The sequence below is a fragment of the Pimephales promelas genome, chromosome 3 (assembly GCF_988280905.1).
Source record: "Pimephales promelas chromosome 3, fPimPro1.hap1.1, whole genome shotgun sequence".
Taxonomy (NCBI): domain Eukaryota; kingdom Metazoa; phylum Chordata; class Actinopteri; order Cypriniformes; family Leuciscidae; genus Pimephales; species Pimephales promelas.
This window is the reverse complement of record NC_142771.1, coordinates 3,867,218-3,890,247: the sequence shown is the minus strand read 5'-3', so window position 1 is coordinate 3,890,247 and position 23,030 is coordinate 3,867,218. Positions and strand designations below refer to the sequence as shown.

At 43.0% G+C, this 23,030-nt stretch overlaps 3 protein-coding genes across 5 annotated transcripts in view; 2 read left to right on the top strand and 1 right to left on the bottom strand.

The window, feature by feature from the left end:
• Window positions 1-23,030, top strand: part of LOC148981876 (uncharacterized) — a 55,207-nt gene that overhangs the window by 20,134 nt on the left and 12,043 nt on the right. The window lies entirely within an intron of this gene.
• Window positions 537-21,263, top strand: LOC120475437 (uncharacterized). Its single transcript, XM_089129262.1, has 5 exons — window positions 537-1,808; window positions 2,574-2,891; window positions 2,988-3,332; window positions 20,392-20,712; window positions 20,809-21,263. Exons 1-5 carry the CDS (start codon window positions 1,679-1,681, stop codon window positions 21,171-21,173), a joined length of 1,479 nt encoding a protein of 492 aa, XP_088985388.1. The 5' UTR covers window positions 537-1,678; the 3' UTR covers window positions 21,174-21,263.
• On the bottom strand, window positions 12,302-19,862 carry LOC120474476 (uncharacterized). Of its 2 annotated transcripts, none has more exons than XR_016155277.1 (2): window positions 12,856-19,862; window positions 12,302-12,498 (listed from the first exon to the last, which is right to left on the bottom strand). XR_016155277.1 is itself a non-coding variant. In XM_089129000.1 (2 exons), exon 2 carries the CDS (start codon window positions 19,011-19,013, stop codon window positions 13,149-13,151), a length of 5,865 nt encoding a protein of 1,954 aa, XP_088985126.1. In that variant the 5' UTR covers window positions 19,014-19,258; window positions 19,616-19,862; the 3' UTR covers window positions 12,302-13,148. The 2 variants fall into 2 exon arrangements, 1 of the variants encoding a protein (XP_088985126.1); XM_089129000.1 differs by having other exon boundaries at window positions 12,302-19,258; window positions 19,616-19,862.

Here is a 23,030-nt window from a genome sequence, read left to right as displayed (position 1 = left end):
TAGTTGTATTATGTATCTGTATAATAGCTTTTTATATACATTCATAATCATTTGTAACCATTGTTTTTTATGAATCATAATGTGTTTGGATGTTTTTGAATGCATATGTGGGTAAGAGAGACTTTGGGCCCTATCTTGCATCCAGCCCAATTTACTTTGTACATCATTCCCATACAATATCTCTTCTCTGTCCCTGGCGTGAACCGTCACATCCGCCACAATATTAGCAGTCCGCCATGGAATATACGCACCTGCTCTTTAAGGGAATGTGAGAGGACGCTCTGATTGGTTTATTTCAAACCACACCTGTGAGTAATGAAGCTACTTCAGACCAACCCATTTTAGATTTGCGAGATCCGCACACAAAGTTACTTGATGAGTTTTGGTACTTGGGGCCCTATTTTAACGATCTGACGCAAGTGTCACAGCGCGAGTAACTTTGTGGGCGGATCCCGGCGCTGTTTCTATTTTCCCGGTGGGATAAATGACTCTTGCGCCTGGCGCAAATCTAAAAGAGGTTGGTCTGAAGTAGCTTGATTATTCATAGGTGTGGTTTGGGCGTAACGTGAAATAAACCAATCAGAGCGCCATCCAACATACCCTTTAAGAGCAGGTGCGCATGTTGCATGACGGATTGTTATTATAACGGCGGGTTAGCAGCGTTCACAGCCGATGAGACCGATGTTCTTGTCAGGACAGTGAAAGACAGACGTGGCGTTGTATGGGGATGGGAGAAACCCTCACACATCAGCGTCGGTTAAACATATACGTATGTTTCTTGCTACTATTGGGCAAACAGGTCTGATCCTTTAGTACTACAATTAGCCTTAAAAAAAATTAGGTAATTAGGTTTTGTCATCTTCATTTAAACCACAACGATTTCCCTCATGTGTTAATATTTTTCCTTGTTATAATGTATGATTTGCAAAAATAAAAACTGCTGCATCTGTGTTGATGAGAGAATCAAAGTGTATGCGCGTTGTGCACCCGCTACATCATGGGCAAGCATGCGCGCTTAAAATAGCATTATGAACACCGCGCAACTGACTTTAGACCAGTTTTTTTCTGGTCAGTGGCGCAATTGTGTTCTGGAAGTGTAAAATAGCACCAGGGAATGTTTGCGCCGATCCGCCCAGGGAGCGCAAGTTCATTTCCGAGTTTATCGACGTGCGTCTGTGAAGGGGAAAAAGCCCACTTTGTGCGCATGCAAAATGAGACATGCGTTTGTGTATGAAGTGATTTGCGCCGGGTGCAAGATAGAGCCCATGGTATGTTTGATACTTACAGTAGGGTATCCCTCGTAGGTTCATTTCTCGAACATTTTACTTTCAGTAAAACAGTACAATTGTAACCAGTGATGTGTGTGTGTCTGAATGATACTGCAGCTCGACGTATTTTGTGTACTTTAAGAAGTATTGGTTTTTCTCAAATGAAATAGGCTAACAGTGATAATATGCTCACATTGCTGGAGCAGTATGGCCTAGTTTCGAAAGTTGAGAGTCACTCAGAGTCAAGACCATGTAATACCACAAAGTAAAATCATCAGTGTTAAAGTACACAGTTCAGAGTTTATATGAGCCTAAGAGTTATACTGGATAGTGTCACTACATAGCAACGGATTTAAACACTAATAGTTGATGAGATGAGAGGAAGTTACCAACCATAGAAGTTGCTGACAATGTTTAATAGAAGAGCTGTAACTATATATAATGAAGAGGAAGACGGACAGAAACGGACAGAAGCAGAAATGTCTGATCAGTGTGATCTGTGTCTGCTGGGACTGATCATTCTCTCTTCACTTCTCACAGGTAAATACATTAGTTTGTGGACATAGTGTCAATCATCTGATAATGCAGAATTATATTCATATTACAAGCGATTTGAACAGATAAAGACAAATAGTCTGCATTGAGTGAGGAAGAAGACTGAAGACATAAACATGTACTATTTAATGTTATTTGTATTTATTCATTTTCGTAATAATTTCATAATGTCTTTTGTGAAGTCAGACGATGTTTGTACATGTGTGCTGAGCAGAGAGCTGGTAGAGTTATATTTTGCTTAAAGGTATGAGTAAAGTGTAATGTTCACTTATCAGAGATGTTCCAGTGATGAATACACTTCATCACTTCATCAAATGGATGTTTCAACTGATACAAATACTGTTTGCATACCACTAATGTATACACTGAGACTCTTAATGTGAGAAGTGGAAAGTACCACATATATGACATAAGTTCCATTTTTAAACATAAGCTAAATGTTTTGCTACCAAGGAAGTTGTAAGTCTCTCTGTGATGTTAATAAACTCAATCTTAGAGAAACATAAAGGCATGATGGGATGAGAAGATAGTAAATCTGTATTGACATCCTCTCATGTAGTTTCTCTCTGTCTGACACATAATAAATATAAATATCTTTGATAAAGTCACTGGTGTTTCTTCCGTGATTCAACGATAATGGGGGAACAGGATTTATCAAATCTACCAAGACTATGATTTAAAACTTCAGCTTTTTATAATATATATGATCACTGAAATATTGGAATCTCCTGTTTATATCTTGTGTTTCAGGCACCAGTGGAGTGGATGATGTGTTCATCAGTTCTGGTGTAGATGTCCGTCTGTCCTGTAATAAAACTCTTTCTGACTGCAAATCAACTACATGGACCTACTATAACAGATTCAGTCATTCAGCAGGAGTTGGACTGATTAATTTAGGGATAAAGAAGAAACACACAGAGAGACATGAGAGACTGAGTCTGGAGTCTGACTGCTCTCTGAACATCAAGAACGTCACAGAAGAAGATTATGGAGTTTACAGATGCGAACAATATGTGAACGGCACAAAACAAGGACCTGATGCACGTGTTTATCTGCATGTTCTTCATGGTAAGTTTATGATTATATGGTCAATTTAAAAAGGGCAGATTCTTTATTAAACTCAGATGATGATTGAAGAGTCTGTGATTTGTGTCTTGTGTTCAGTTTCAGTGTCTCCATCATCATCCTCATCATCATCTTCACAGACTGAGATCAGTCCAGGCCGCTCTGTGACTCTCTCCTGTCAGTTGAATTCATATTTTAGACTCTCCTGTGATTATTTGGTTCGTTATGAGGGAGTTGAGCTGTTGTGGGTGAATCAGGCTGGTGTTGATCTGAAGACAGACTCCAGATATCAGATATCATCTTCATCATCATCAGATCAATATCGCTGTTTCATCACTCTGACTACAACACTCCTGAATGAAGATAACAACAGAGAGTGGAGATGTCGCCTTACTCGCAGAAATCAACTCCAGGCCTCAGTCACATACACTGTCAAGTATTCAGGTGAGAAACACTGTTAGAAGACAGATTTGAGAAAACTTCCACAGACTGGCTCTACTCTTTATGATGACTTCATACGTTTGGAAATTGTAAAATATTAGATGACAGTAAGTCACACTGCATAGAAATCCTTATAATTCCCAATATTAACCTCCTACATGGGTCATCCATGAAATATTGCACACATCTATTAAAGCCTAGTATGACCCATGTAGGAGTTCAGCTTTAGGAGTTATACGGCTTAATAATGTCCTTCATTCAGGAAAGCTGAAGGTTTATGGGAAGCAGCTCAACTGTGTTTCACTCTCATATAAAGCAGGAATAAATGATCCAGTAACATCTCTCTTCTCAACTACTGCCACTGTAAGCTGTGATGATTGAACACAAACTGCATGTCATGATCAATGTGAAGATATGATGTTAATGTCCTACAGGTGATGTGTGTGAACATTCATCTTCTGCAGCTCCAGTCTCTTCAACAACACTGACTCCAGTCAGCAGATCAAACTCTGAGAAGACATCAAGCAGAACTACAGCAACAGCTCCTACACAAGGTTCATGATCACATGACCACTGGCACACATCATCACTCTCGCTTCAGTGGTTTGATCACACCACAGTAAAATCAGCCGGATAATTACATCAATTCAGTATTGAAACCTCAAAGGATATATTGTGTTCATGCATTAAAATATGACATATTTCTATTTCCATCTTGTTTTCTAATAGTTGTGACTTCAACTACATCAACTACAGTAACAGCACGTCCCACAGACACTGCTGGATTATTATACAGAGGTACGACACGTTGATTTAGACGGACAGCTTTCTAACATTACACTATCAGTCCGTCTGTAAATGCTTCATCAATAACTGTTGATAGATGAAGACCCTTGACTTCAGTCATGTCCAGTTTCTCTTCTTCCTCTCATGTTTCCTGCAGTGATTGTGAGTATTGTTGAGATTGCAGTGTTTGCTGCTCCTACTGTGATTCTTCTTCAGATCATCTGTGCAAGAAGAGCTGGTGAGTTTGAGCCGCACACACTCTGAAGATTCACACTCGTCTGATCTGATTCTGAACATCTGCAATCATGATAAACACACACGAGAGGTCAGGCAATGCTTTTATTTTGCAGGGAGGAAGGACTCGAGACACCCGGAGGAAATAGAGATGCCTGCAATACAACAATAAAATACAGAGTTTTGAGCGAATCTGCAACAATAATTATGATTGTATGATTGTTTGATTTATTTTCTTCCTTCTTGATCATCCTAAAGCAATATTTGGTTCAAGCTTAGATTAAAATTTCTTTTTATTTTTATAAAGCGCCAGATTTATCGATGTTTTATTAACAAGTTTCGGGAGGATCACGTTCTAATGATCAAACAATCAAGTCAGCCAGCTGTCAGCAATCAGTAATCAACTGGTTCACTCAATCAGCACAAGTAAAGCCTATAAAAACACACAGTTGACTCACCCTTATTCCTCGACTGTTCTCAGCATTTGGTGTACTGCTTTGCAAAAAGATGTCCCAAATGCAACTTTCAACATCCGATGACGACCTCAACCATGCTCCGCCGCCATCAGCTGGCCCCAGGACAACTTCTCCACCTGATACCGCCTCAGAGCCCCACGTTTCATCTCGTGGGCGCCGGTCGGTACAAACAACTCCTTGCATGCCAAGACGCCGGGGCTTACCCTCACCTCCACCGGCGAGGACTCCAGCTTCCTCCCCAGCGTCCTCCTATCGTTCGGCCGTGCCAACGATTCCGCCTATTGAAAAGTGGACAGTCTTGAGTCTAAGACAAGCGCTGATAAACTCAGATTTTCAGCCCTCGCGCAGGATGACTAAAGTGCAACTTTACAACATGTACGTTACCTTGCAATCATCAAACATCTCTCCTAGATCCACCCCAGGTTCCAAGGCGGCCAGCAGGCCGGGAAATTCTCGCGAGGCCCTGAACTCGCCTCGCCCGACTCTGCAACCTTCCCGTACAAGGTCTGGTTTTCCGCGCGCTTCGGCCCGGAGCGCCAGGATTTCTGCGAGCCTGGGTCGCGCTCCAGATTCCACCGCCACGAGACATCACTCGCCTCTCGCTTCACCTCAGCTTTTCAGCACGGCGCTTCCCGCCGCAGCGCCATTCACAGCTGGGCCCGCCGGCTCACATTCCGCTTCCCAGTTTTTTCCTCCTGCTGTTTCTAACCCCTTTCCTCTGCAGTGGCCTCCGGCTCCCGTAGCAAACGCTAGCGTGAGGTTGCCTCCGCTAGCGGCAGAGGCTCAAACTTTCCACCAGTTTCCTGCGACTAACCCCTCCCCTTTTCAGTGGCCTGCAGCCCAAGCAAGCGCAAGACCACCTCCGCTTGCAACACAGGCTCAGGCATCTCATCCATTTTCTCCTTTTCCCTCTGGTGCTTATTTCAATCTTCCTTCTCAAGCCCCACAGGCCGACCTAAGCGTGAGGCTGCCTCCGCCGACAGTCGCAGCCCAGGCTTCTCTCCCTTACAGCTCTCTTCTAAATGCCAAATCACAATATTCTCTTTTCACAGCTTCCCCGATGCCAGTTCCACCAAACGCCGTCGCTCTGGAGCCTCCCCCGGTGACTCAAAACATCCAAGCACAGATTATGGCAGGTGCGGATGTAGATCTCTCACATTTACTTTCTCTTTTTCCCGTATCCGATTCCAACCGTCAGTTAGACTGCGGGGATTTTTCAGTCACTTTAAAAAATCAAAATACACATTCGTCACGTTTACTTTCTTTTCCAGAGTTTTCAATTGCTTTCAGCCACTACACAGACATCATTTGCTCAGCCTTCCCCCATAGACGACTTGAACTGAACGACTATTTAGCACTGATAGCCGAGCTCGCGTTGTCCTACGGGGGAGGGCACTTTTACACTTACCACAAACTCTTTTCAGCAAAATGCGCCGTTAGGGTTTCTCAGTGGAACCAATGCCCTTACTGGGGAGCACTAGACACTGACTTACACAGTAGAGTCTTCCTCGGCTGCAGGAATATTTCCTGCGCGGTCTGTAGGTCAGTGTCGCATCCCACGACATCGTGTCCCCAAGTTAACCCCTTCGTTTCTTCTGAAACAGCTCCAGTCAAATCCACTAGCTACACACCAAGACCGGCGACTAGCAACCTTCACGAGGCTAAATTCAGCTCCAGAGCACTCACAGACAACAAACAGCCTTGCAACAATTTTAACATTGGCAAATGCACCAGGCAGCGTTGTCGGTACTTGCACATATGCAGCTTTTGCGGCGGTGCTCATGCCCGTCCCGTATGCCCTGTATATAAAGATGTCAATAAAAAATCTAGAAATTATTTATCGACTCCTGTGAATATTTCTCGCCTTTCCATCGAACTAGCTCACCACCCGGACTCCGAATTCACCGAATATCTGCTGTCTGGCCTACTACACGGCTTTAAACCTGGAGTGGTTTGTCCGCTCTCCCAAAACATCATCTGCGATAATCTCCAATCGGCTCTCGCCGAGCCCGACGTGGTAGACAACCTGATTAAAAAAGAAGTCGAGTCAGGCCTTATGATCGGCCCTTTTGACGAGCCTCCTTTCAAAAATTTTCGCATTAGCCCCATTGGAGTGGCTACGAGAAAGTTTTCAGGTAAGAAACGCCTCATAGTCGATCTGTCAGCTCCACATAAGTCCATGTTCCCAAGCATTAACAGCCTGATCCCACTCAACGAATTTTCTCTCAAATACCACGACGTAGATCACGCAATCGACCTGATTAAAATCGTGGGTCGGGGCGCCTGGCTCGCTAAAATTGACATCACTTCAGCTTTTAAAGTGATGCCCATCCACCCGGATTCATGGCACTTATTCGGCGTGCGCTGGCATGAGAAATTTTATTTCGCCGTACGCTTAACTTTTGGATGCAAAAGCAGCCCCAAAATTTTCGACATGCTATCTGAAGCCGTTTGCTGGATCTTGTCAAACAATTACGCAATTCCTCACCTCATTCACCTGCTGGACGATTTTCTAATAATTTCGCCTCCTGGCGCCATTCCAGCAGCCCAGATCCTCACAGTTCAAAAAGTCTTTTCCGAGCTCGGAATCCCCATCGCCCAGGAAAAAACCATGGGTCCCGCTACATCCATCGAGTTCCTTGGCATTAATCTAGATTCAGTTCGATTCCAGGCCTCCCTGCCCAAGGAGAAAATTGATAGGATAATCCTCATCTCATCTACCCTCGCGGACAGTCCAGAGTGTTCCAAACGCGAACTCCTATCCATGCTCGGCCACTTAAACTTCGCCATGCGCATTATTCCACAAGGCCGCCCTTTTATTTCTCATCTCCTCTTTCTCGCGTCTTCAGTCCACGCACTAGAGGATCTAATTTCCATAACTCCGGCATGCCGCGACGAACTCGGGCTATGGATAACTTTCCTTAAACAGTGGAACGGCCTATCCTTTTTCTATAAGGATCTAATTTCCTCCCCCCTCGACATCCAGCTGTTCACAGATGCAGCCCCCTCAGTTGGCTTTGGAGGGTTCTACCAAGGTCGCTGGTTCGCGTCTACGTGGCCCCCCCAAATACAGGACACGCTTCAGTCCTCTGCATTATTCGAGCTCTACCCTCTCGTAGTAGCAGCCTTCCTGTGGAGGAAAGAATGGACTGCTAGCAGCATTGTAGTGCATTGTGACAACGAAGCTACAGTCCAGTACATTAATAAAGGCCGTTCCCATGCACCCGCTCTAATGCCACTTTTAAGACGTCTAACCTGGATTTCCGCATGTGACCAATTTATCTTAATCGCAAAACACATCCTCGGGTCAAAAAACCAAATTGCTGACTCTCTGTCTCGCTTTATGTTTCAGAAATTCAGGATGCTGGCTCCAGAGGCGGACGAGCTCCCAACTCCAGTACCTCATTATTCGGAATTAATATTCCCATAACTCACCCGCAAAAATCCCTCCTCAACAGATCGCTCGACACCATTCTCCAAGCTGTTTCCCCCAGAACTCTCCAATCCTATGTGACCGCATGGAGATGTTTTAAAGCCTTCCACCTTTCTTATAACACGCCATTCCCTGATTTTTCCCTCCTTACAATAACCTCCTTTATCTCTTACCTCGACAGTGTCAAAAACCTCCAAGTCGGGTCCATCAAAAGTTATTTAAGCGGCATCCAATTTTTCACAAATTGATCCACGGCGCCCCCTCTCCGGAAATAAATAATTCACAAACCTCCCTCTTGATTAAAGGCATCCAACGATCCCAGCCCACCCGCCCGGATACCAGACAACCCATAACTTTAGATATTCTCACTAAATGCATTCAGACCCTCCGCACAGGCTACCGATCCCTCAATACCTCCCGCACACTCGACGCCATGTTCATTCTAGCCTTTTGGTTTCCTAAGATGCCTTGAACTGGCTATCACTTCCAGATTTGACCCAAAAATCCACCCAAACATCTCAGATCTCTCAGTGCTCGACAACGAAACAATCTCGTTTCTGATTAAACAGAGCAAAACAGACCAAACCAAAAAAGGCCACTTCATATATATTTTCAACCTCTCGTCACCAATTCAACCGTTCCAAACTATATTAGCCTACCTCCAACTGAGAAACTCTCATGCAAAATCCCCTCTCGAACCCTTGTTCATCGACGATTCTAACAAACCCGTGACACGCTTTTGGTTCCAAAAACACCTAAAATCTGTTCTCCAACTTTCAGGCATCCCAGCAGAGAATTTCTCCAGTCATTCCTTCCGCATTGGAGCAGCAACCTCAGCAGCCCAAAAAGGCCTCTCTCAGCAACAGATCCAAGCGCTCGGAAGATGGTCCTCAGACGCGTTCCAAACTTATATCAGAACTAATCGTTTCCATGTCAAAAAAGCCCACCAAATCCTCATTGGTTTAAAAAAAAAAAAAAAAAAAAAAAAAACTTTTCGAGTATCCATTCCATTCCTTCTCGTTCTTCATCCGGCAAATATTGATCTCCCAGCGGACATAGCGAGAGCCTTCCTGGTCGAGCTTCTATGTCTTCTCTGTCTCCGTCCAGCAAGTATTAATCTCCCAGCGGACCCAGAGACAGCCTTCCCAGTCGAGTAATTATATCTCCTCTTTCTCCGTCCAGCGAGTATTGATCTAGCGGACACAGCAAGAGCTTTCCTGGTCGATTATTTATGTCTATTATTTCTCCGTCCAGCGAGTATTGATCTCCCAGCGGACCCAGTGATAGCCTTCCCGTTCGAGTATTTATACCTCCTCTTTCTCCGTCCAGCGAGTATTGATCTCCCAGCGGACACAGCGAGAGCTTTCCCGGTCAATTATTTATATCTATTCTTTCTCCGTCCAGCGAGTATTGATCTCCCAGCGGACCCAGAGACAGCCTTCCCGATCGAGTACGTGTATCTCCTCTTTCTCCATCCAGCGAGTATTGATCTCCCAGCGGACCCAGAGATAGCCTTCCTGGTCAGGTACGCATATCTCCCCTTTCTCCGTCCAGCGAGTATTGATCTCCCAGCGGACTCAGCGAGAGCTCCCTTGGTCGAGCATCTTCATCTCCTCCTCCATCCAGCGAGTATTGATCTCCCAGCGGACTCAGCAAGAGCTCCCTTGGTCGAGCATCTTCATCTCCTCCTCCATCCAGCGAGTATTGATCTCCCAGCGGACTCAGCGAGAGCTCCCTTGGTCGAGCATCTTCATCTCCTCCTCCATCCAGCGAGTATTGATCTCCCAGCGGACTCAGCGAGAGCTCCCTTGGTCGAGCATCTTCATCTCCTCCTCCATCCAGCGAGTATTGACCTCCCATACATAGCCTAACCCTCCCAGTAAAGCATCTATGTTTTTCTTTCAGGACTGGTGAGGCTTACCGATGCCGGGACCTTTGCCACAAGAACCCTCCCGTTCGGACACCGCGAGCTCTCCCAGCCAAAACTACCAGGCTCTCCTTGAAATGCCAGCCCGCCAATCTCTGCGCTCTTTTCGGGGGGTCTTTAAGCAGGCGGCTGTCCTTTACTTACTTTGCTTTTTGGGGAGTACTCTGGGTTCGGGCCCAATTTCCGAGCTCGGAGCCCTCCCCCCGGACAGCACGCCAAATACGCATAACTATTTTTATTCTCTGATCATTAGTGAGTGTGAACTCGTGAATCGATGTTTTATTAACAAGTTTCGGGAGGATCACGTTCTAATGATCAAACAATCAAGTCAGCCAGCTGTCAGCAATCAGTAATCAACTGGTTCACTCAATCAGCACAAGTAAAGCCTATAAAAACACACAGTTGACTCACCCTTATTCCTCGACTGTTCTCAGCATCCCTCCACCACCCCATCTCCTCACACTTGCCTAATTATCTTCCTAAACAGAGATACGGGGGGAGTACTCTGGGTTCGGGCCCAATTTCCGAGCTCGGAGCCCTCCCCCCGGACAGCACGCCAAATACGCATAACTATTTTTATTCTCTGATCATTAGTGAGTGTGAACTCGTGAATTTCCATTTAAATGGGTTTTATGGACATTTGCCTGTAGTGATGAAAGTCATTTTCTTGTGTTTCATATGTAAACTGCTTTAAATATAACAATAAGTTGAGTAATGGACAGAGGCAGACTGTAATATCAATGATCTGTTCGGTGTGATGCAGCTGATTTGGTGATTGTTTTTTCTTTTTGAATTATTGCTACTTTAAGCATGGAGAGTCTGCTTTTAGCTATTATGCCAGCCGCAGCTGGAACCAGCTTCCAGAAGAGATCAGGTGTGCTCCTACAGTAGTCACATTCAAATCCAGACTCAAAACACATCTGTTTAGCTGTGCATTTACTGAATGAGCACTGTGCCACTGTTCGTCCGACTGTTACTGCACTTCATTTTATTCTAAATATTTTAATTTACTGTATTTTATTTTTATCATAATTTTTATTTTTCATTATTTCTTATTTTTAATTCTAAACTGTTTTAATTATTCTGATTTATTTTGATTATTTTAATTTCTTCTATGTAAAGCACTTTGAATTGCCATTGTGTATGAAATGTGCTATATAAATAAACTTGCCTTGCCTTGCCTTGCCTACTTATTTTCTTAATAAAACCTCTGCATTTGTGTGTTAATATGTCTCCTTTCCTGAGGATGTCTTTTCCTTGTGATGAGCTCGTAATATATTGTAATATAGGAAACTAAGTGTGAGTATTAAACTATACTGGGGCATAAGGACCCACACAGAGCATTGGGTGATCTAGCTGTGACTAACTTACACAGAGTAGACTTTGTTTCTCAGCACATAAAATCCCCAATGTTAAATCAACACTGAAAAGTGAGAATTATATCAACTCTGAGCAGAGTGTTAAATGAACATTGAAGCAGTGTTAAAGTTAATGAGATAATTAAGTGAATAATTGAGTGATGATTGAGCATTATTGAAGACACCTGATATTAACAAGCAGAATCACTGAAAGAGAAAATCTACAGAGAGGACAAAGTTATACTGGATAGTGTCATGACATAGCAACGGATTTAAACACTAATAGTTGATGAGATCAGAGGAATTTACCAACCACAGAAGGAGATGATGATGTTTAAAGGAGGAGCTGTAACTATATATAATGAAGAGGAAGACGGACAGAAACGGACAGAAGCAGAAATGTCTGATAATTGTGATCTGTGTCTGCTGGGACTGATCATTCTCTCTTCACTTCTCACAGGTAAATACATTAGTTTGTGGACATAGTGTCACTCAAACATCTGATAATGCAGAATTATATTCATATGACAAGCGATTTGAACAGATAAAGACAAATAGTCTACTCTGCATTGAGTGAGGAAGAAGACTGAAGACTTGAAACTTCACTGTTTAACGTTATTTTTTATTTTTATTTATTCATTTTCGTAATAATTTCATAATGTATTTTGTGAAGTCAGATGATGTTTGTACATGTGTGCTGAGCAGAGAGCTGGTAGAGTTATATTTTGCTTAAAGGTATGAGTAAAGTGTAATGTTAGGAAGGATTAGTTGTAACTAAATCTGGTTGGTAATATGTTGCATTCACTACAGGATGTCAGTCACGACTCAGGAAGACAGTATCAGGTTGATATAGGTTTACTTCAATAGTTAGTATATAGAACAGCAAACAGCACGGTATGGCATAACAGGATTTCTCTGCAATACTGAGGTTCTCTTTGTATGTTAGTGTGTGGTTCTAAATAAACAGAGAAAGGGAATAATTACTAACTGCAATAGTATCATCTCAAATTAGCACAACAGTATGCTCATAAACTAGGACATTCAAACAATATTATCAGAATATATTTAAACAATATTCCCGAAAGAGATCAACTATTCTCATAATAAAGTAATCAATTGTAGCGATTACATTATTGCAGTGATAATTATCAAATGAAATAGTCACTAACGCTAGCCAAATAGTATACTATTGACATCGTCTTTCCCAAACAGTCATAATTAGCTTAGCGTTAGGATAGATCAACACATCTTACGATATTAAATGGTTACTAGAAACTCTCAAAGAAACATTCATAATAAACAGCTCACTTACATGTCGTCATTGACGCACACCAACTAAAACCACTCAGGAATAATTAGAACAGGGTAAATTCTCAGTACTCAAGCACTAACAGTCCACACCTGACCGAAGTTTCTGTCCATTTCCTCATAACGTTACGGCTGATGCAATACTTGCAACGAACTTAGTAAGGGCAGGCCGCCACCTACTGGGTGGAATAAGTAATGTTCCCACATTAACTATAAACATGTTTGACTCATAACGGGCCTTTTGTACAGCCGCCCCCAAATTTAGGAACTAAATTTGTCCCTGATAATGGTCTCCAATTATGAGGTTTCTGAGTCATCGGGAATAGCAGGGAGTTTAATCATCCTTGACACAGGTCTGGTATAGGTTCGTCCATTGATTAGCACATCTGCAGCTCTGATATGTCCATCTACACTGAGCATAACCTTGGTCACCTTACCGATTAGCCACATAGCTCTAGGTAATTGAGGGTCTACCAGCATAACAATGCTCCCAACGGCAATGTCCTCAACGTCCTTCTGCCATTTAGATCGGGTCTGCATGTTTGGTAGGTAGTACTTGATGAATGAGGACCAGAATAAATCTGTAAGGATCTGACTGTGGCGCCATCGTTTACGACTGATCATTTCGCTTTGAGGGTACACAACTTGTGGGAGAGAACCATCCGGCCGCCCCATAAGAAGGTGATTTGGAGTAATAGGATCAGTATCTGAGACGTCAGAGGATAGGTATCCAAGAGGCTTGGAGTTCAGTATACCCTCTACCTCAATTAACACTGTCCTGAGGACTTCCTCCGTTACTGATTGAGCCCCAACTGAAGCATACAGAGCCGATTTGACAGATCGTATCTCACGTTCCCATCCTCCTCCGAAATGAGGAGCTCCAGGAGGGTTGAAATGGAAGTGAACTTTCTGCCTTGCCAACCGTTGTTGTAATTCAGGTGACATTATTTTGAATGCTTCATACATCTCTCTCTCCCCTCCTTTAAAATTAGTCCCTTGATCAGACCATAGCTCGAAAGGAGTTCCTCTACGTGCCACAAATCTCCTGAATGCCATGAGGAAGGAATCAGTATCAATACTTGACAGTGTGTCAAGGTGAACACATCTGGTTGTCAAACACTTCCAAATTATTCCCCATCTTTTCTCCACTCTCCGTCCAATCTTAACTGAGAAGGGTCCAAAGCAATCCATTCCAGTGGAATAAAATGCAGGCTTGAATAGTCGAAGTCGAGCAACAGGCAAGTCTGACATTTTTGGGACTTCTGGTTTTGCTCTCCATCTCCTACAATCAGTGCATCGAAATTGGTGATTACGGATAGCCTCCCTACCACGCAGAATCCAAAACTTCCTCCTAATTTCAGCCAGAACTCTCTCTGGGCCTGGATGGTTCAACTGCTGATCGTAATCTTGAATTATAAGTTTAGTAAGGGCATGACTGGGATCTAGGACAATTGGGTGCTTTGTTGCTATGTCGAGTGCCTCAGCTCGACGCAGTCTTCCCCCCACTCGGATTACATCCATTTCCTTGTCCAGCTCTGGACACAAAGTAAGCAGTTTACTATTAGAAGGAAGTGGTTTGCCTTGTTTCAGGCATCGGAAGTCGCAGAGAAAACTATCTTGCTGAGCTGCTCTCCACTGAAGTATTTCTGCCTGTTGGAAATCTGCAGCAGTTAGTGGCTCTCCACTCGCAGCCCCATGAACATATTGTGCAGTAGCTTCCAGTAATTCTCTGTAGACTGTATACTGTCTGGCATCAGGAATCTCTGAGTTGGAGGTCACTACATTCAGAGCACAGAACATTGACTTGCGCAATTCTGAATCCCCTTCCAAGGAGCTGTTAACAGGACTCTTAGGCCATTGATCAGGGTGCAGTAAAAGGAAGGGGGGTCCATTACTCCATCTGTTTGGTCTGGCTAAATCCTCAAGACGTTTTCCCTTTGTCAGGTCATCAGCCGGATTTTGAGCAGAGTCCACGTACCTCCAATCCTGTGGGTTTGTTGTTTCTTGTATATCTGCGATCCTGGTGCCAACAAAGACTTTGAACCGGCACGAATCGGAATGCAACCAATTCAGCACTGTGGTGGAATCGGACCACAAGGTAATTTTCTGATACTCAAGTGTAAGTTCCTTCCTTAGTAACTCCGCTAACTGAGCTCCACAGAGTGCGGCGCAGAGTTCAAGTCTGGGAATGGATAACTGTTTCTTAGGTGCAACTCTGGAGCGTGCAAGTAGGAATCCTAATTGTACCTTGCCTTGACTGTTCTCTGTTCTCAGATACGAGACTGCCCCATAGGCTCTTTCCGATGCGTCACAGAACACATGTATTTCCCTTACAGAAGAAGAATTATCCATTTCTGGGGTCACATAGCATCTAGGGAAGGCAATGGCTGAAAGTGATTTAAGTTCGTCTTCCCACTGCAGCCAGTTCTGCAAGAGTTCATCGGGAAATAGAGGATCATCCCACTCCCTCGGCTTAGCCCAAAGTTGTTGGATTAGGATTTTCGCTCTGGTTGTATATGGGAGGATGAAGCCCAATGGGTCGTATTGACTGGCAAGAATTCGATATAAATTGCGCATGGTGGGCTGTCCATACTCCAAGGGACGGTGTTTGTACCTGAGAGTGTCGGTGGGGCAATGCCAATGCAGACCTAGAGTGGATTCAGGAACTTCTGTTTCTCTTTGTGACAACCACAGTTCAGTACTGGTCGACTGAGCTTCCTTAGGTAGATGACTTACTACACTAGGTTGGTTTGATGCCCACTGTCGGATGTTGAATCCTCCATCTGCCAGTAGCTTCCTGAGATGGTTGATCAACTCTCTGGCCTCATCAGCTGTGTTCAGGCTCTGAAGACAGTTATCAACATAGAAGCTCCTTTGTATAGTGAATCGTAGGTTATCACCTGCCTCTGTGTTGTCAAGAACATGCTTATGCAGCGCATAGGAAGCGCAGCAGGGGCTGCAAGTAGTTCCGAATGGGAGCACCCTCCATTCGTAGACGTCAGCTTCTCTATCTCGTTCCATATCTCTCCAGAGAAACCGTAGGATAGGTCTGTCCTGTTCCAGAAGTCGGACTTGATGGAACATTCCCTTTACATCCCCACTCACAGCTACGGAATGCTCTCTGAATCTTATCAGGACTCCAAGGAGTGACGGACCAAGTGCTGGACCAGGAATTAGGGATTCGTTTAAGTTCATTCCCTGGTACTGGAATGAGCAGTTGAAGACCAGACGATTTTTGTCATTATGGGTGACCATATGATGTGGTATGAACCACCTTTCATGACTCTGTTGTGCTTTGTCTGGATCCAATTTGACCACATACCCTTCTTCCACTAGTTTCTTGATCTCCAGAGAATAGTTCGCTGCACGATTAGGATCCTTTAAGAGATTCCGTTCAGTTCTCCGAAGGTGTGGCATTACTGCTTCTTGAGGGGCGTTAAGAGGAGCCATGTTGGCTTTACGCAATAGAGGGGTAGCATACCTCTGGACGCCGTTTACATCATTTCTGACCGTTCCTTTGTCTAGGAGTTCAAGGGCCGTTTGATCCTCCCTAGAGCGAGTGACCAATTTTTCATTACGGTAAGGAAGAATGTCCAGTTCCCATAATTTCGCAACATTTCTCATTAACTCTGTTTCCTTAGATGACACCGATGTAAACAGGATCTGCTGAGAATGAAGAGGATTCAGAAGGAGCTTTGCTGGACCCTGTAGAGTCCAACCCAGTCTTGTCTTGATGGCGGCTGGCCCGCCAGGTGGTCCAAGATGAACTGGTTCGACTGGGGTGATTAAATGAGGCTGATCGGCACCAATCAGAAGGAGTGGGTGAATCTTCTCAAAGGACTGGATAGGAAGACCCTTAAGGTGTTTGTACTTGCTTACGAGTGCCTCCATTGGGTAAGTTTGGTGAGATAATTCCAGCTGATCAGCAGTAAAGGCTTGCTTGATGTGGTACGTCTTATGTGGCTGCGCCGCTGGAGATATACTGAACGAAACTGTTGAGCCTTGTAAACGTGACACTTTCTGATGAATGGTTCTAATGGATAACTCCTCATCGTCACCTTTCAGATTCAGTTGCTGGGCTGCAGCAAGTAACAGGATGGTGCGTTCGGAACCATCGTCCAGGATAGCATAAGTGTCCAACGTGCGGTTCTTATATCTCAAGAGAACTCTAACTACCTTCAGCAGGACCCGGTTATCTGTTCCAGGTTTGTCCAGATATAAAGTCTCAGCTGTGGAACTTGATGCTGGCACAGTATCTTTGACTGCCTTGTAATTGATGTCATGGAGTATGAGCAAATGCTTGCCTTTACATTTATTGCAGGGTTTTTTCAGATTGCACTGTGCAGCTAAATGTGTCCTACCACACTTCCAACAGCGCTTGTTTGTTTGAATCCAGGTTTTCACTTGTTCAGTCGTGAGCTGCTGAAAGTTCAGGCACTGGCTAAGAAAATGGTCTGTATTTTCACAGTAGGGACAAAAGGCTTTACTTTTCACTTGCCTTCCTGGTGAAGTGGATGCTTTGACTGGAGAGGGAGTACTATTTGAAGTGAAACTGCCTGCTCCGTGCAATACAGTAGCTGGTCTTGACCTCTGCTCTTTGCGTTTCTCAATTCTTTGCTTCGCCCATCCCTTTGACTGAATGTTTCCCACCAGATCACTATTTTGACACCACGATTCAGACTGCAACCATTTGGAGAACTCTGTGAGTGTAAAGGTTGAGGCATGATGAGGCAGCATTTGTCTCCTGAAAGCAGCTCTTAAGTCAGGTGGCAACTTGGTCAGCAGGCGAACTACGTGAGACCCACACATCAATTCAGCATCCCCATCTGGTCCTAAGGATTTCAGCAGTCCTACAAGGGCTTGAATTTGTAATGCAAACCTTTCAAAGGCTTCCGGGTCTCCTGGACGTACATCTGGCGCGTCCATCACTTTAGCAATTTTATTCAATGCAAGTTGATGAGGCTTACCGAATTTATCTGTCAAGGCGTTCATTGTATCGGTGTACGGATATGGAGAGTTGAGAAAAGAATCTGCAATCAGTCTAGCATCTTCCAACTGTAGATGATCCACCAAAATTTGATACTTAAACAACTCTGACCCATCCTCAGGTAGCAGATTGTGCAGAGCAAGCCTCAGACGTGCAAACTCGCTTGGATCTTTATGTACAAGGTAAGGTATACTGGGCTTAGGACCTCGATATTCTGCAGCTGACTCCTTTAGCTGAGTGGAAGGTTGCTCTAACCAGTAAGGCTTCGGTCTTTGAGCAGTTAGTGGCCTTGGGTGTTGGTACATATCGCTCTTTGGTCTAGAGGCATGCTCGTAGCTACTCTGGAATCTGTCATATGGCCCATAAGATCGTTCTGCAGCATACTGGGGTGAGTGCGCATACCACTGTGAGTCATAGTATTCGTAATGCACAGGAGGCGGCTCTTCATAAGACTGCGGATGATACGGTGTTGATCCTCTAGGGGTGTCATGCTTTGACGCGACTTCATCTTTCATGATCTGCAACTGGCCCATCATCTTATCAATCAGACCCATCATGTCTGTAGCACTACGTGGCTCAGCCAGGTAAGCTCCCGTTTGCTGCAAGGGATAACTAGGGTCCTTCACACCACGACCCATGCCACTGAAGGAATAACGTGAAGGCTTGACTTGTGGTGAATAAGGATCTGAGGAAACCACATATGAAGGAGAAGCATGCAAGTCAGAAGTGGCAGATCTTTCATACAAGGTAGGCGGAGCACTGGTACATAGTCGACCTTTGAGCTCAATGGGTTTGGCAGGCATAACATCAGCTGATTGCTCATGGAAAGGAGTAGAGGCCTCAGGTCGATCCATGGTAGCAGTCCGATGCTGTGAGGCTGCGAAGGATTGAGCTCTTAAATCTGGAAGGTAGGGATATGATGTCGACTCTGATAACTGATTTCCTTCTCTAGGTGGTGCATGAGGTTCAATCGGTTGTATACCTCCTTTGCTCCCACTGGGTTCCTGTTCTCGTCTGTGCTCATACCGTGCTGTGCTTAGGTGTGGAGGATGTTTACTCCCTGGTTGATAACCTCCATAGTCCACCTCAAAATCGTCCAAATAAGCTGGATGACGTTTCTGGCGGTTTGGCCGTACATAACCTGGAACAGTTCCTCTTTGAAATTCATCAACCATACTGTCACTGTAGCAAATCACATCCGGCTCGAAGGACCATAATGTTAGGAAGGATTAGTTGTAACTAAATCTGGTTGGTAATATGTTGCATTCACTACAGGATGTCAGTCACGACTCAGGAAGACAGTATCAGGTTGATATAGGTTTACTTCAATAGTTAGTATATAGAACAGCAAACAGCACGGTATGGCATAACAGGATTTCTCTGCAATACTGAGGTTCTCTTTGTATGTTAGTGTGTGGTTCTAAATAAACAGAGAAAGGGAATAATTACTAACTGCAATAGTATCATCTCAAATTAGCACAACAGTATGCTCATAAACTAGGACATTCAAACAATATTATCAGAATATATTTAAACAATATTCCCGAAAGAGATCAACTATTCTCATAATAAAGTAATCAATTGTAGCGATTACATTATTGCAGTGATAATTATCAAATGAAATAGTCACTAACGCTAGCCAAATAGTATACTATTGACATCGTCTTTCCCAAACAGTCATAATTAGCTTAGCGTTAGGATAGATCAACACATCTTACGATATTAAATGGTTACTAGAAACTCTCAAAGAAACATTCATAATAAACAGCTCACTTACATGTCGTCATTGACGCACACCAACTAAAACCACTCAGGAATAATTAGAACAGGGTAAATTCTCAGTACTCAAGCACTAACAGTCCACACCTGACCGAAGTTTCTGTCCATTTCCTCATAACGTTACGGCTGATGCAATACTTGCAACGAACTTAGTAAGGGCAGGCCGCCACCTACTGGGTGGAATAAGTAATGTTCCCACATTAACTATAAACATGTTTGACTCATAACGGGCCTTTTGTACATGTAATGTTCACTTATCAGAGATGTTCCAGTGATGAATACACTTCAAATGTGTACAGCTGGTTTGCACTTTGAAAGAAAATGGATGTTTCAACTGATGCAAATGACCATTTATGTATACACTGAGAAATAGTCTCTTAATGTGAGAAGTGGAAAGTACCACATGTATGACATATAAGTTCCATTTTTAAACGGAAGTAAAATGTTTTGCTACCTTACAAGGAAGTTGTAAGTCTCTCTGTGATGTTAATAAACTCAATCTTAGAGAAACATAAAGGCATGATGGGATGAGAAGATGAGAAATCTGGAATGGCATCCTCTCATGTAGCCTTATATATCTGTGTTTCTCTCTGTCGGACACATAATAAATATAAATCTCTTTGATAAAGTCACTGGTGTTGCTTCCGTGATTCAACAATAATGGGGTAACAGGATTTATCAAATCTACAAAGACTATGATTTAAAACTTCAGCTTTTTATAGTATATATGATCACTGAAATATTGGAATCTCCTGCTTATATCTTGTGTTTCAGGCACCAGTGGAGTGGATCATGTGTTCATCAGTTCTGGTGTAGATGTCCGTCTGTCCTGTAATAAAACTCTTTCTGACTGCAAATCAACTACATGGATCTATAACAGATTCAGTCATTCAGCAACAGTTGGACTGATTGAATTAGGGATAAAGAAGAAAGACACAGAGAGACATGAGAGACTGAGTCTGGAGTCTGACTGCTCTCTGAACATCAAGAACGTCACAGAAGAAGATTATGGATATTACAGCTGCAGACAATATGTGAACGGACAAGATCACCAACCAGAAACTGATGCACATGTTCTTCTGCATGTTCTTCATGGTAAGTTTATGATTATATGGTCAGTTTAAAAAGAGCAGATTCTTTATTAAACTCAGATGATGATTGAAGAGTCTGTGATTTGTGTCTTGTGTTCAGTTTCAGTGTCTCCATCATCATCATCATCTTCATCCTCACAGACTGAGATCAGTCCAGGCCGCTCTGTGACTCTCTCCTGTCAGTTGTATTCATTTGATTTATTCTCCTGTGATTATTTGGTTCGTTCTGAGGGAGTTGAGCTGTTGTGGGTGAATCAGGCTGGTGTTGATCTGAAGACAGACTCCAGATATCAGATATCATCATCATTATCAGATCAATATCAGTGTATCATCATCATCACTCTGACTACAACACTCCTGAATGAAGATAACAACAGAGAGTGGAGATGTCAGCTTACTCAGAGAAATCAACTCCAGACGTCAGTCACATACACTGTCAAGTATTCAGGTGAGAAACACTGTTAAAGATCCTCATGATGTCAGGAACACTGAGGTCTATCAGTATCACTGAACCAGAACAAACTGAGGGAACAAAAGCTGCTTTGACTCTCACAGAAGAGAAACTCAAAGCTTCCCTTCAAACTAATGAACTGCAGTGAAGTCACAGTCCCAAAAGTGATGCTGCAATAATAAAGGAATTGAAACTTGACAGCAAAAAATTAAACTTTTTATGTTATGTGATGTTAATTAAAATATAAAGTTAAAATATAATGGTAATATTGTACAGTATGAATCATCTGAACAAACATTCATCTTTACAGCTCGAGCTGATTCAACGACAGCAGTGATTCATCACAAAATTAAAATTCTCCCTTTAAACTCAGATGATGATTTGATGGAGTCAAGTCACCTTCATTATAGCGCGTTTAACAACAGATCTTTTACAGCAGCTCTAGAATAAAGTTATTGTTGAGCTAAAGTTTTGATTGATTCACTTCCGTCGCAACGATCATTAGTTATTAACTTCACACATCATCACTCTCGCTTCAGTGGTTTGATCCTATGGAAGTATATGGGTAGCAATATATATATATATATACACAATGCAATCCCATTTTACACATTGCATTGTTATTTTGCATATTACATTTCAAATTGAATATTGCCACCCAACTGCTTCCATAGGATCAACCACAGTACAATCAGCCTGATACTTCCATCAGTTCAGTATTGAAACCTCAAGTGATTCGTCAATATTTGTGTATTTGAATGTATATACATATTCATCATTTCTGTGATTTGAAGCCGTTTATGATGTTGTGTATATGACGTATTATGTGTTGAACTGAACTAACAGACATGATCACCCCAGCTGATCCGGCATCAGACACTGCTGGATTATTATACAGAGGTACGACACGTTGATTTAGACAGACAGCTTTCTAACATTACACTATCAGTCCGTCTGTAAATGCTTCATCAATAACTGTTGATAGATGAAGACCCTTGACTTCAGTCATGTCCAGTTTCTCTTCTTCCTCTCATGTTTCCTGCAGTGATTGTGAGTATTGTTGAGATTGCAGTGTTTGCTGCTCCTACTGTGATTCTTCTTCAGATCATCTGTGCAAGAAGAGCTGGTGAGTTTGAGCCGCACACACTCTGAAGATTCACACTCGTCTGATCTGAACATCTGCAATCATGATAAACACACACGAGAGGTCAGGCAATGCTTTTATTTTGCAGGGAGGAAGGACTCGAGACACCCGGAGGAAATAGAGATGCCTGCAATACAACAATAAAATACAGAGTTTTGAGCGAATCTGCAACAATAATTATGATTGTATGATTGTTTGATTTATTTTCTTCCTTCTTGATCATCCTAAAGAAATATTTGGTTCAAGCTTAGATTAAAATTTATTTTTATTTTTATAAAACGCCAGATTTATTTCCATTAATATGAGTTTTATGGATATTTGCCTGTAGTGATGAAAGTCATTTTCTTGTTTTTCATATGTAAACTGCTTTAAAAATAACAATAAGTTGAGTAATGGACAGAGGCAGACTGTAATATAAATGATCTGTTCGGTGTGATGCAGCTGATTTGGTGATTGTTTTTCTTTTTGAATTATTTCTACTTATTTTCTTAATAAAACCTCTGCATTTGTGTGTTAATATGTCTCCTTTCCTGAGGATGTCTTTTCCTTGTGATGAGCTCGTAATATATTGTAATATAGGAAACTAAATGTGAGTAAAACTATACTGGTGCATAAGGACCCACACAGATTATTGGGTGAGCAGCGCCCCCTGCTGGCCTCACTCACAGCTGCCCTAGTTTCCCAAGAGTCTCCCATCCAGGTAATGACCAGACTCAACCCTGCTTAG

Excerpts from the sequence above, each read along its gene's own strand:
- LOC120475437 (XM_089129262.1), top strand. The coding sequence starts at position 1,679 with ATGTTTAATAGAAGAGCTGTAACTATATATAATGAAGAGGAAGACGGA. Across the intron at positions 2,892-2,987 it reads TTATCTGCATGTTCTTCATG|TTTCAGTGTCTCCATCATCA; the intron begins GTAAGTTTATGA and ends TCTTGTGTTCAG. Across the intron at positions 3,333-20,391 it reads ATACACTGTCAAGTATTCAG|GCACCAGTGGAGTGGATCAT; the intron begins GTGAGAAACACT and ends CTTGTGTTTCAG.
- LOC120474476 (XM_089129000.1), bottom strand. The coding sequence starts at position 19,013 with ATGGTTGATGAATTTCAAAGAGGAACTGTTCCAGGTTATGTACGGCCA.